Source organism: Aythya marila (genome assembly GCF_965140915.1).
Source record: "Aythya marila genome assembly, chromosome: 2".
In the NCBI taxonomy this organism is placed as follows: Eukaryota; Metazoa; Chordata; class Aves; order Anseriformes; family Anatidae; genus Aythya; species Aythya marila.
The window spans coordinates 8,358,166-8,372,985 of record NC_139043.1 but is presented as its reverse complement, the minus strand read 5'-3'; the positions used below and the strand labels follow the sequence as shown (position 1 = coordinate 8,372,985).

General features: G+C 37.0%; 1 protein-coding gene across 2 annotated transcripts in view; it reads right to left on the bottom strand.

The window, feature by feature from the left end:
• The window catches only part of DPP6 (dipeptidyl peptidase like 6), a gene marked incomplete at its 5' end in the record, with an annotated part of 551,718 nt that overhangs the window by 131,114 nt on the left and 405,784 nt on the right, over positions 1-14,820 (bottom strand). For both annotated transcript variants that reach the window (XM_082752737.1, XM_082752736.1), the window contains 2 exons: positions 5,167-5,241; positions 8,311-8,405. In XM_082752737.1, coding sequence (XP_082608863.1) covers positions 5,167-5,241; positions 8,311-8,405 — 170 coding nt within the window. The remainder of the gene's footprint in view (positions 1-5,166; positions 5,242-8,310; positions 8,406-14,820) is intronic.

The following is a 14,820-nucleotide window of genomic DNA, read 5'->3' as shown; positions in this document are numbered from 1 at the left end:
TGGACACACAAGCCTTAGCTTTTGTTATGTAAATGGAGCTGGAGCACTTCTTATCAGTATCACAACAAACAGGATAAAAAGTATATTATTAAACAAGGATATTTACTCTGCTATTTTTGGCTATTCAAATAACGTGACTCAAAACAGGACCTAAGAATGTAAGGTGATTCAGAAAACAGAAGGACCTCACATTCACTCCTGGCTCCCCAGAATCAACTGGCTAACAACTCCTGTAGGCATGCTCATAAAAATTGTGCAATTTCAGAAGGTATGAGAATTGCACTGAAATATTAACTATTTGCTCAAAGGTACTAGGAATATTTATTATATAGGAAGCAATCAAAGATGTCATTTTAGGGAAATATACACAAGATTTACCAAATCATAATAGATTTGATGAGTCTATGTGGTTCAAGTCCTCCTCTTGAATATTCTATTGGTTTACAGCAAGAGCCAAAAATTAAACAAATCATTTAAATGTGTAACTTGATTTTATGGAACAAATATCCTAACTTTTCTCACTGTACTCAGTGCAAGCACTATAAATTATCATTGTTCCTGAAAACGAAGTTGTGTAGGAATACAAAATAGTAAATTTGAAATATATTTATTGCCACAGAAAGAAAACAGGTTTATAAAAAACTATTTCTAACACTGGTAAATCTGTTTCAATTAAGTAATAAATATCATAGCTAAAATATTAACAGTATTACTGATAATAACTATGACAGTGTCTAATTTTCAGAGGCATATTTATCATAATAATAGTGTTCACCTAGCTCAAAAGGATGTTATGAGAATTCATTAATATTTATACCCATTAGTGTTTTGGAGATAACAAGCGTTATATTATCTTAATTTTTACATGCCTAATTAAAGCAGTTATGAGGTTGTAATTGGAGCCACAAGCACAAAACCTGTTCATTCTAAATAACAACCAGACTTGGACAAACAGTAAAAAAAATACAACAACTATAATGATAGTCTGCTTTGGAAATATAACCCATTTCTAGTTCATTCTTGCTCTCAATACAATGTACAATGTTTGGAGTGGGCATTGCGAGGCTTCCTTGGTGCCACCTCTCCAGCTCCTCAGTTTCTCTCTCCAGACCCATACAAATTCCATAGACCAAGAAAAGGCCTTTTTAATGAAACAAAGCTCAGTTGTTGCTTAACACCTGGTTAGGATTTTATGCTTCTAGCTCAGAAGCCACTGAGGTGCCTTTAGCTCAGGAGGGCCACAATGAACTTTCAAGCTCTCTGTCTGAAACATTAACCAAAACACACCACCAACAACCATTTGTAAAACATCGTGACATCTATGGCAACAGGCAGGATGGAAAGAAGTACTAAAGTCACCACAGAAACTACTTAAAAAAAAAAAAAAAAGTACTTGGACCTCCTTTAATTACAATGATGATTAATTCTTTGCAGCTTTCAACATTATAAAAATTCATTAATTTAACTACAAAATAGGTAATAGGGTCTGTTGTATCAGCTATAAAAGTCTCTAAGCCCTAATTGTTGTTCAGAAGACTTAGCAGTTTGGTCCGTAATAATCAGCCAGGATTTCCTGTATGTAATTGCTCTTAACTAGCTCACACACAGTAATGAACTGGTAAATTGGAAAAGAAGAAACAAAGCTTTAAGAAGAATTGGACCACTTTATGTCCTCTCTTCCATTACAATGACAGCTATTCATAATAGAGGCAATTAAATATTCTCTATTTAACATCTAGCCACGTCACTCAAGAAAATCACTTTTCTTCTCATTTGCTTTCCTCTGCTTCTTCTATCACCATTACACAAACTCCTCTATTTGACTACCACAGCAATCTACCCAAGCCCATGGGGTTTTGTTTAATCCTTGTTATTGTAACCCCTCGACTCTTCAAGTGATAGAAAGTCAGCTGTGGCTGAACCCTGATTTGCCTAAGTTTTGGGGTTATTGAGGTCTGAGGGTGAGAGGTCTATATGCATGTTTCAGTGAAGGACAATAGGACAATATGAAATTGAAGTTTCCCTATAGGGTCATTTATCCACCAGTTCTTTCCCAGAACTTCACCCTGTTTCACTTGCAGGCTGGAGCTTTTTTTTTCGTGTGAGGAAATAAAAACAGGCAAACAACAGAAAAGTTACAAAAAATATTTTAAAGATAAAGAAGCCTGGCATCTTCCCTATGACCTTTCCAGAGGGGAAAAAACAAACAAACAAACAAACAAAAAACATAAACAACATATCTTCTGTGGTTAAGGTGGGAAAATCTCCCTATTAGCACAAGGCTTACACAGAATATTGCTGGCTGAAAGATTAAAGTTCTGGAAATACAAGCACTACAAAAATGAGTTTAGAAGGAAAGCTGGCAGCCTGACTGGCCATGCTGCACCCACAGCAGCCCCATACCTGCCTGCCAGCCTTCATGGGAGAAATATATATAAGGAGCACACTTTAATTCATCATTCTCCAAGGTGATGAAGTGATACAACAGGAAAACACACATCAGTTGCCTCAATATCTTTGCAGAACGTATCTGCATGTTCAGGGCTGTATTATTGCAATGTGTGCATCAATGCCTTCACCCAGACCCAACACTGAGCAGAGATGTTCCTGTGCAAATAAACAGCAAAATGTTACCAGGAAGCCATTACTTCCAGAAAATTACTTTTTTTGTAGTGTTTTTCTTAAAAATAATTCCCCTCATTTTAGTGACATACGATGCTTTTCTATTTTGATTTTTACTCCTAACAGGTATTAAGAATGGAGACTGAATCTATTTACATTATAATTCAGATAAGTGATTACCTTATATGATATATATTAAGATACCATACACATATGTAAATGCAGCACAAATGTATTGTGGAAAAATAATGAAAACATTTATACACACAAACTTTTAAAAGGTAGCACATTACACCTTTAAATGGCAAAAAATAAAGCAATGCATTCTGACACCTCTAAAAAAACATACACAATAGGTTCAAGAAATTTCTTTTTTGACAGTATGTGTAGAATTAAACTTTAATTCAAACATCCTTTGACAACTTATTTCCTGAAATTTCCTTTTGACTTTGATACAAGGACAACTGCCCAAGGCTTTGCTAATCAATTTCTTGCATTGCTGAAAACAGTGTAATTTGAATTTTGGCCAAAAATACAGTTTCAAAGATAGAAAATATGAAAAACTAACTAATGCTCAATTATTTGTAGCCACAGTCTGTATATCAAGGGAGAAGAGAGCTTAATATGTAATTTAGCAGTTATTGCAACTTTAATAGACAAAATGCTACCCAGCATGGCTTAAGGATGCAATACTCAGGAGTGAATCTTACTATCACTCTATTAGTATACTTTTTTTTTTTTTTTTTCAAAAACAAAGTTGATATGAACATGGATCTTAAAGAAAAAAATAATAATAAAAAAAAGACTTTTTTTAAGTTTAGTTTTGTTTCAGAAAACCATTTCAGGAACTCTTGATATCATAATCTTATATATGAACCTTTGAGCAATCTGCAGTGCTCTCTTACACTGAATATGCATCTAGTCGTGTCCTGAAATATTCCCAGAGGTTCTATTTCCAGCTTGCCACCTTGGGTTTTCCTTTCTGGAGGAAGAGTTGGTGTGGGGAAAGTAGCAACAGGCAGCTGTGTGCTGCTCCTCTCCCCTCCTCCTTGGAACCTTCAGCACTACAAACCCCATGTTTACCCTGTATCCCATAAACATGAATTTGAAAGCACTGAGATGTGGTGAGGGACATGTGGAAGAAATGCATCCAGCCCTTTCCATTCCCATCCTCCACCTCCTCCCCTGCCTGCCTCAGGCATTTCTCTGTATGTTAAGAGTGAAGTCTGGGCTGCAAAATCCCCAGTAGTGGAAAAAGGTTGAGGTATTTAGACTTAATTTAATATTTCCACATCCAACTCTTTCCAGAAATCTGCTAATCTTTGGGGAAGTGAAATTGCACCAGCAAGGATCTCCCAAACAAATGCCTTTATGAATTATCCCTAAAGTTTCCAACACAGTTTTATCTGACCTTTTTCTAGCAGCAGGCATGGTTCTCCTGACTTTTACACTGTGAGTCAGGAATAACTCCAAAGATGACAGTACAGAAATCAGATGAGCAACAGAGCCACAACCTCTCTTACCTCAAGGACCAAAAATTTCTCTTGGTTAGCAGCCCAAACTAGATTTATTGTATGGAAAAAGACTTGCAGTTGCTAGTAAATTAATTATTTTCATTTTGAGGAATTGGTGCAATCCTAAATTATGGAACAAAATGTATGGGGTTTATAGTTAATCCAAGTAGTACAGCATAGCCATCATTCAAATTTTTCAGATCCTATACCAGCAGAATTTAAAAGAAAGTAAATATTATTCATGCCCAAGATCTGCTTCCCTTGTGTCTGGTTCTTTAGCCATTTAAAAATGACTGGTTACACTTTTCTCTTTTGAAGTTTGGTAAAAAAAATCACCCTAATCTAAAACTTAGAAGTAATCCAATGGTGATTTCTTACAAATGATTTATACCAAAACCTCTGAAGAAAAGGATTTATAATGAAAGTGATAGCTCAACCCTAACTGCAGCACTGGGAATAGTGACACCATAATTAATGTATTATTTCAGTTGTGGGAGACACTGACAGTTGCTTTTTGTTCTTGGGAAGAAATTTATAGTGTGACTGAAAAAGGCACCATGGAAAAAAAATTACACAGAAGAGGAATAGAAATCCTTGTAGCAAAGACATGTCCTTACATCCCCCTCCCAAAGCCTATAAAATTCTGTCAATGACACTGTTTCCTCTATGCTGTAATTTATACCTTTCTTCTCTACTAGATGGCAGTGTGACATGCTTTCAGAATATCCAAGTGAGGGGTTTTCTTTCTTTGTTTCATTGGAAGCAAATAATTTAAAATATTATCTTATTGGTATAGAACTGGAAAAAAGAAAAAGAAAAAGAAAAAAAAGAAAAAGAAAAAGAAAAAGAAAAAGAAAAAGAAAAAGAAAAAGAAAAAGAAAAAGAAAAAGAAAAAGAAAAAGAAAAAGAAAAAGAAAAAGAAAAAGAAAAAGAAAAAGAAAAAGAAAAAGAAAAAGAAAAAGAAAAAGAAAAAGAAAAAGAAAGAGTCCACCACTAGTTGTGTATTTTGAAATCAAATCTATTTACTTACTGGTTCAACATTAAAAGCAAAAAGTGCATATTCCCGGTCAGGTGACACTTCATATCGAATAGCCTTTAAGGAGACCTAGAAAATAAATCAGATATTAAAATTAATATTTTTTAATCCATTTTCAACTTTATACCATTTAAAATAACATCTAGAACTAATTATTATGACCATCTTTCTAAAGATGAAGAATATTGTCATTCTAAGTGTCTTGAAAACTAACATTTTGCATCTCTTTTCAAAAAACCAGAAATATTATTTGGGCAAATATATGCTCCCATAAGAAAAGGTATAACTGCACTGTGCCCCAGACCAGGCAGCTAGCTCAGGCAGAATTTTCCTTACAAATATGTTGCACACTGTTTGGTAGGCAGCAGTAGTGGGAAATTGTGATAACTACTTATTCATTCTTTCTCATTCCCTGCAGTCACTGGCCAAAGAGCTGGAGGTAACAAACAGTAAATACCTGCTGGAGCAAATTATTAGTAAAGAGACACCATTGCCTGTACCAGTTAAGACCCTGTGGAATCCTATCCTATTTTTACCAGTCAAGAAAGTCTTTGGGATGCTGTGGTGATCAGCTTTCCTGGTGCACCCTGATCTGGGTTCTGCAAAAAACTGTACTGTGAGTCTTGCTATCAAGAAAAGATGACAAAATGTCTCAGACTTGTCAGAAATTTCATTTTCTCTGCCGTATTTAATATTTGTATAGTGCAGACATCCTTTTCCTTTCCAGTCTTCGTTAATACACAGTGCCAATATATGTGTCACCAATGTCAAAGAGAGGTGCCACTGACACACCACTCATCCACTGCCTGTTAAGCCTTATCCCCTCACCTAACAAACTGGATGCAAGTCACTGAGAGGTTCTCTGGTTGCAGAATGGGAAGGAGAATTTGGACTTCAGGGATCAGGATCCCATGAAGAGAGACCTCCTGATATTCAGCAGGGCTGGACGTGGTATGAAGTAGGACAATACCCAAAGGTAGAGGGGACAGAGAGGTCACCATGGTTCAGGATGGAGAGATGTCAGCATGAAGGCAGTTTTTGTTTTCTGATATGTTACCGACATGAAGAAAGGAAAATATTCCAAGATGGCAGAAGTTATGCTGATCCATGAGTGGGAAGGAAGAGGACAAAGGGAAAGTGACTGAATGAGGTGTAATGCTAGCTCCTGTACTGGGGCTTTTTGGGTGAACATGAAGGTGATGTTCTGCAGATTTATTTATCCAGATGACAAAGGAGCAAGTGTAGATCAGGCAGCAAGGAGGTCACGGCAAGGATATATAGAATCATCTCATAACACTGTGCTTTTCTTATGAATGGCAAAAATTAAAGACCAGGGGAATAAACAAATAGAATTAGCCTGACTTGGATAGACCTTGACATTAATGGATGCCAGACTGTTCCTTTACCAATAGTGTGGTGAAAACACTCTTCTCAGAGAAAATATTATACACAACAGATATAAGAATAATCATTATGTGAAACCAGGGAAAGTGAGAGATCCACAGGTCAAGATCAAGATTGGTTCAAGCCAATATATAACACTGACTAGTTATATATATACATGAAACTGACTCGTTATATATCTATGAAGGGAAGATATATTTTTCAACACTCAGCTTCACTGGCCTTACTGGCCCTAGGTTAATGGTGCTTCAAGTCATGCCTCTTTAGGTTGACACAGTCACAAAGAAAAAAAAATCAAAACAAGAACAGTAGAATTGAAAGGAGATAGGTTATGCTCTGGTAAACCAACAAACATACAAACAAAAACCAAAAGATTGCTTGTGTGATGTAGCAAAGGATGAAAGTTAAATGGCAGCATGTGAAGTTTAAGGTTGGGTCTTGCAGTAATAATTCAGTGAGGAATTCCTTGTCTCATTAAAAAAGATATATGTATAAAAGATATATATATATGTATATAAGACAAATACTGCACTCTAGTTTTGTAAGAGTTGCATACTCAATTTAACTGCAAAATAAAGTCAACCTGGAATCTTGTTTTAAGTTTTCTTAGAGATTTTTTATTTTTTGAAATTAATTTTATTTTTTTATTTTTTTTATTTTTTGAAATTAAGTCAGGTCTACTGTTTCTAAAGCTGTTTTCTGCAGTTCTTGGGTTGTTACTATAAACACATTAGCCATTCCCTACTTTTGGAGTTTTGTAAAGATACTGCATGAAACAAACAAACAAACAAACAAAAACCAAAACAAAATGACAACAACAACAAAAACCCTACAAAAAAAACACAAACAAATTAACAAACAAACAAACAAACAAAAAGCAGAAAACAACAACACACAACAACAAACAAACTAACTCTCAAGTTGACCAAAACCTTAAGCGGGCACTGCATTAGCAGCAATTTTACCAGGACAAGATTTATATTTCATTGTTGGAGCAACCATAAGTTTATTTTATCTCAGAAATCATTTTTTAAATTAAATATTGAAAACACTCTTATATTTAATGTTTTTTCTTCTTACAAAAAGCTGGTTTAATTGGCTACAAAGAAAAAAAAAAGAAAAACAAAACAACAACAACAAAACAATGCATCAGAAAACTTTCATTATTATAAGTAATACCCTGTAATAGTAGTTGTGATTTTATTTTCTTTTCATTCATTTTGGTAACAACTTACTATTTTCTTTCCCCAGTAAATTCCTGGGAGTTCTTATCATATACAAACCACTACAATTCATTAACAGTATTCTTTAGCAACATTGAAATCATATTTCAAACATCAGGAAAGAAAAACTATCAAACTCACATGTTAAAGAAATAAGTGTTTGCATAGAGAAATGTGGAGAATACTACCAACTGACAGTAAATATATAAATTGTCTTTTGTATTAGGCATGCAAAGACAAGGATTACATATCTTTCAATTATATGATATGCAAGACTAGCTTCAAATATCTATATGATACTTCCCAGTAGTATGAAAGAAACTGAGATTGCAAAATAATAATGAGAACTGGAGTTGAATTTCAAGTTATCTCTTGTTGCTTAGCCCATAGCATTACCAGCGTATTGCTTCTCCTTGACAATACATGAAGTCAAAACCTAAGTCATTTTCTGCTTTATTGATCCAACTGAAAGAAAACTGAAATTCTGCTACTCATTATAGGAAATACTTACAATTTTTTTGTTTTCTATTAATACTGTTGAATTGTTAGTTTCAACATTCCTCAGAATCACTGTGCCATTCTGGTTTCTATAAATGAATTCATTATCTGCAAGGAGGAAAAGAAAAGATCATTAAAGAAGTCTGAAATTGTCTGTTTATGTAGAACCTGACAATGGAGTTGAACCAAAAGAACTGTTGGGAGACTTCCTGTAAAGAACACAGATTTTTTATTTATTTTTATTTTTAATGCAGCCATTTCTGTAACATTAAGGTGGCTTCCAGGGTAGTCATCAAACAACATGGTTAGAGCTTGTCACCTATTTCATCTGCCACACTTTCCCAGAGCTGAATGCAAGCGGGTGCTCTGTTTTAACCGTGAATTCACAGACAATTCTACTGTTAGTGCAGATAAATCAAGGTAAGAAAAAAATCCTAACACTTAAGGGTTTCTGAGATCCTTAATCTCAGTGGAAGTTTATTAGGCCAGTTCCCTAGGAAGTCCCTGAAAGTGAAAGGCAACTCCTCTATTAACACAGCAAATGTTATGTTGAACAGATATACCTTATATTGAACAGATCTTCCAACTCTGCCATTTGTTCTGCTTACTAATAGCAGAAGGAGATGCATGAGTAGAAATTGCAATTTCCACATGCAACAAGACAAATCACCTTGCCCACACTGCATTTTGGGTTATCTCAACACTCATGACATCTGGGCAAAGACAAGAATGCCCTGCAGCAGGTGTTGCACAGGCAGGAGAGAGCCTCCAGCACTCGAAGCTCAAAACCTACTTGTGAGAAAAGCTGGGACAGATGCATGAAAGAGACTCCAAATGAGAGTTGGGTGGCAGGTCAAAGGTTCAGGATGAAAAAAAGCTACAACAGTAGAGGGCTGTGACTTTGTCAGATGTCATAAACTGAAGTTTGAGTCTGATCAGTGCTTGCATGCACTGCCCCCCAGATAAAAGATAAAACCAAAGTCACAAGCACACTGCCATTAAAAGATTCAGCACTGTTTCTTGACACAGGAGTAGGCTTACTAGTTTTTTTTTTTTGTTGTTGTTGTTTTTTTACAACCTGACTAAGTTAGAGAACTGATGGATTCTACCCAACTTCTGCTTCTGGTTTCAGTTAGGGAAACAATTCTTCATTGACTACCCTCACTGTGACTACCTGAAAATGACGGTCATGGTGTATCCCATGAGAGTTACAGACACATGAATGATTAAAATAAACCATGGGTTGTCCTGGCATGAGTCAAAGGTGGGTCTAAATCCTACAGGATTCATACAAGCACAGACCCAGCTTGCTGTAACCTCAAGCAGCTGGCCACTGCTCATCCTGACGAAACCCACTGAGGACAACATTGGGTCCACAGACCCTGTTCTTCTAAAACTTTGGCATGTTCCCTCCTTACCCATGTTTCAGTCTCTTTTTTTTTTTTTTTTTTTTTTTCCAGACAGGAGATGACCATCCTCATCACAGTTGTTAACCATCTTTGTAAAATACTTCAAATGTGCAGATGAAAAGTTTTTACACTGTATATATTATTAATAATAAAACAGTCATCTCTTTCATGTCACTGGTTTACAACTAAAATCAAGAAGAAAAAAAATCACTTCTGAGAGTGAGGTGAAGCAGATTCTTCAAGGCTAAATTGTTGATGCAATATGGATGATACTCTCCAAATAACAAACTCTGAGACTTAAAATCACCTCAGCAGCACTTCAGAGTCATGGGCAAAGTTCTTAAAGCATCTCTTCCTTTTAATTATGGCATAAATTTTATCAATATCTTTAGCACTGAATAAAAACTGCAGGATCTGAATTAGATTAAGACTTGCATTTGAGACCAGAGTAATGAAGAGAGCTCTTGTTCAGATATGACAGTATTACATTTTTGTCATTAGTTCTGTGGTGTTGTTCAAGGGCATGGCATTTTCATAAGCATTCTTGATTATATTCAGGACTTTAAAATAGTGCTTCATATGATTTATGATTAAACAAAGATTTTTTTCAACCTAGAAAAGTACTGATTGAACAGAACTAGGACAGAAGTCCAAAAAGTCATAAGCAGCACAGCAAAGATAAATAATGAGTGCTTGTTCCCTGCCTCTTCCAAAATAAATATTAGGAGGCATTAAATAATGCCAGCCAATGGCAGGTTCAACACAAAGAAAAGGGCTTACTTCACACATAGCAAGGTGTGGAATTCACAGTCCCCGAGTACAGTGGGTGTCCAAACAAGAACTATAAAATTGGAAGAAAAACGCAGAAAAGAATATGGGTCGTGGGGGGAGACACTTTTTAGAAAGTCTTTTAACCAGCAATTGCTGGTCACCAGAAGAATATCCCAAACTATCATCTTGAGAAATGTGCTAACTTTTTAAATCTTTGCTAAGCATTTGTTCATGCACAGACACCAGAACAGACGATGTCTGGGGTCTGGTCCAGCACAATTTATTTACAGCTCCAACCTCCAGCCTCTACGCCAGGTCCTGAAGAAACGCCTTTGTGCCAACAATTTTGCAGTGATGTGATAAAAGGTCTTAACACTCCCTACACACATTTCCCTTTTATACATATCCTTAAGCCATTAACACTGAAGCATCATTTGTTGTATGAGGAAAATATACAGTCTATATTTTTATTCTTATATATTCCAGAAAACATGAATAACTAAGAGACAGAATACTACCTAATTATCAGGTATTTTGAAAAAGATTACTGCTTTAATAATCATCCCATGTCAGCATTTTTGTTTTGTTTTGTTTTTCCCAATTACATTCTAAACTCTAAGTAGAAAAAGCTCATTTTAAACATAGCTAGCAAAGCATCTGCATAATTGCAAGCCTCTCAGAATGTTTTCTAATTACAGGAAAAACTGACAATGAAAGTTCACCCTTAACTCAAAGTTCAACACTCAGGTAAAAAAAAAAATATTAATACTATGAGTCTGTGGCCTGTTAATACTTGATGGATCTTTCATGAACATCACCTGAACTGATGAAAGTTATTTTACTGCTCACAATGACATTCATACTAAACTATTATTGCTCCCTATGCTCCTGCTTGCATGTATTGCAAAAATTACACTTTGATAAAGTACAGAACTTCAAGACACAAAAGTTTCTGTATAGTCAGAAGTAGACAGTGAAAGAATTTTTCATTATTTCATAAAGTGTAATGAGCTTAAAATCAGGTGCTAATCTGCTGCATGTACTTCTGATATGAATAAGGAAAGATAATCGAAGCAGCACTGATTCGTTAGGGCAGTAAATCTTGCTGTTATATTCAATACAAGCCATCAACACAGCATCTGAATTAATGAACAGAAAATTGGTCTGCTTAAAAAAAGAACAAATTGATCTGCATTATACTTCAAGCAAAACACTGTGAGATTTAGCTGGTCTGTAAGTTGTCTTAGTCCTCAAATGAATCAATGAATAATATTCTTGGACTTCTGTTTTGAAATGTGTGATTTGTTCCAGTGAAGGAGCATTTATTTAAATGGGACATACCTCAATCAAAGACAAAAAGCAGTGCAGCAATCTCTGTCTGTAATGAATTCTGTCCAGCAAGCTGATGAGGATTTGCAGCCTGATTTATAGCTGTCACCACAGCTGATAAAGGTCATCACTGCATCTCATTTTTTATACCTGCCTTTCTTTGGGGCTGGTGTTCAGTGTAAATGATGCTGAAAAATGTAACTTTCAGGCTTAAAGCCATTTATTCTATTATATAATGGATTTCTTCAACAGCAGAGTTCACCCCGCCAGCTCCTCCCCCTCTCTCAACTTCCAGGAAATTGTCTGCTTGGTGGAACACATTATGTGCCCAGAGTGTAGGCACAGGCACGTAGTCACACTTGCAAAAGTGACTGATTACAGAAAGCAGTGATTACTAGAAATAACAGAGCAGCCTCAGTGCTGTACAGTCAGTGTGGAGGAATGGGAGCTTCAGCAATTTTTTTTCTTAAAGATAAAGCAAATAAATGAAATTGGGAAACCCAAGCCCAATGATGTATTAGCAGTGTCAGAGTTTCCTTGCTTCCTTGAAAACATCTTTTTTAAATTCAGGCAGGAAATGTGAATGCAGAGAAAACAAACTGAGCAGCCAGGAGCTCCTGTCCCCTGCTATTTCTGGGCTTGTGCAGCCTCTCCTTTGGGGTGAAACCAGACAAAACACTGGCATTAATTTCCTGAGGTTGTGCCAGGGGAAGCTTAGATTGGGTGTTGGGAAGAATTTCTTCATGGAGGGGGTAGTAAGGCATTGGAATGGGCTGCCCAGGGAAGCAGTGGAGTCCCCATCCCTGAAGGCATTTAAAAGACATGTGGATGTGGCACTGAGGGACATGGCTTAGTGATGGGACTTGGTAGGTTCCATCTGGGAACCCTGAGTTATCAGCTCAACATGCAAAGGCAGCCCAAGCAGCCAACAAAACACTGGATCACCAGCAAGAGAGCAAGAGATCAGGCATCATTTGCCATGATATTAAAAAAAAAAAAAAAAAAAAAAAAAAAAAAAGGAGTACAATAATTCATTGACAAAAATTCTTCTATTGATAAACTGACGGATATTAAAGGAAATAGGAAGGCTAATTATTTATCATGCCTAATCCAGTGCTGCCATATTATGGATATCTAAAAGGGGGCAGGATCATCAGCCACTGCCATGGTTAGAGGAGCTGGAGGAGCACTTGCTATGAGGCAATCTGGGCATCACACTAAATAGCTCATCACAGAGCACAATATGTTCATGGACAACTTTACCTCTGGAAGGAGTAAGTTTGAATTCTGGCAGATGCAAGGAAGCCAAAGGAATTACACCCAGCTACAGGAACACAGATTTGCATTGGCGTCAATGCTCAAGAATTTATGACTGTACAGCTCCTGTGAGAGTCTGTAAGCACACACTGTTAGGGAAGATAGATTGGTTTGTAAGATAATAGCAAGGCAGGTCTGCTTTTGAGGACAATTTTCATCATTTGCCAGAGATTATGGAAAGCAGAAAGCAGAATTCTGTGATAAAAGACTTGGGGTAGGGGGGAATAAGAAGTTAAATCCAGCTCTAGAACATGCTGTTAATAAAATTGTAATTTTCTATTAGTTTACCAACTGATGAAAGAAAAATAAGGGGAAAAAAAAAAGTGCTAAAATTCACGTGCAGCAAATAGCAGGAACAGTTATTGAAAAACAGAAGGCAATATCAGGGTTGTTAGGAGAGCTCCAGTCATTTAGAGCTACAGACTTAGAGGAAAAGGCAACTTCTCAAGTGCTGTGGCTTCAGATCAGCAGACATGAAAGATAATTGAGTGAGTCTCAGTCTGATGAAAGTCAGCATCAGGGGAATTATTGTTCTCAATCCCTAAGATTAAGGGAGATTGGTGAATAAGAGAAACCTAAGTCCTGAAGTTGTTCCGAACTGTATCAGATAAATGAGCCTCTGGATGGTGGCGTGACCAGTGAGGCTGGCAAATGAATTACTCTGTGACCAGAGGGCAAAGGGTAGCATGCTCTGTGGAAAACGAGGTGGCATTGCAATGGGCCATGTGCAAGGCTGTCACTGCCACAGGACCAGGCACTATTCAGTCATTTCTCACCCCTTCTGCTGTAGTAAGATATTTTTCCACCCTTTTCAGTGGGGTTAGAAAACCTGGAAGAGTCCTCTGAGTTTTGTGAGTGAAAATAGAGCATCCTGTTCCACCCAATGAGGCCAATTACTTCAGCTGGAAACAGGTGAAGAGCCCAATGTTTTCATCCCTTTTTCCAAAAAAAAACTGTCATGGGGTTTCTAATGACCCAGAGCAGTGAAGTCTTTAGGACACTGGGGCACTGCTTGGCAGCAGGTGCTTGTTGAAATGCCTGCACCAGCCAAGGGTTTCTCAGAGCCCTTCCAGGCAGGTGTTGTTCAGGCACAGCACCCCAGCAGAGACCAGGCTGCAGAAGATAATAGGAAGGAGGCATGCAGCAGTGATATTGTTGTTTTTTCAGACTGAGGTGGTATTTTCAGGCTGGCAATGCTGTGTGTTTTAACCACATTCACTCAGAAAAACTCATGAGGATGGGGTAATGAAATTAAAAGAAAAAGAAAAAGAAAAAGAAAAAGAAAAAGAAAAAGAAAAAGAAAAAGAAAAAGAAAAAGAAAAAGAAAAAGAAAAAGAAAAAGTTATGATTTTTTAGCATCCTAAAAGTTTCTCAGTGAGACCCAGTACACTGAGGATGGAAATTAGAATAGGGAAAGGAATGGGTGGGCTTGAGCGTCCCACAGCCTTCACCCCTTGCACACACATGCCAAGGCCAAAGAGGAGGGTCTGGCTGCATAAAGCAAATCCAGACCATCCACAGCAGACCTGCAGTACACAGGAAGAAAAATGCCAGCTTGTAGAGATGCCAGTGTTTGCAGGCTTGGGGGAGGCTGCTGGTTTGTGTTGAAATTTGCTATATCACCACGGGAACAGCATCACAACAAAAGCAAGCACCCAGACGAATGCTGGGCAGGGGTGGGTGTTTGCTGCTGGGAC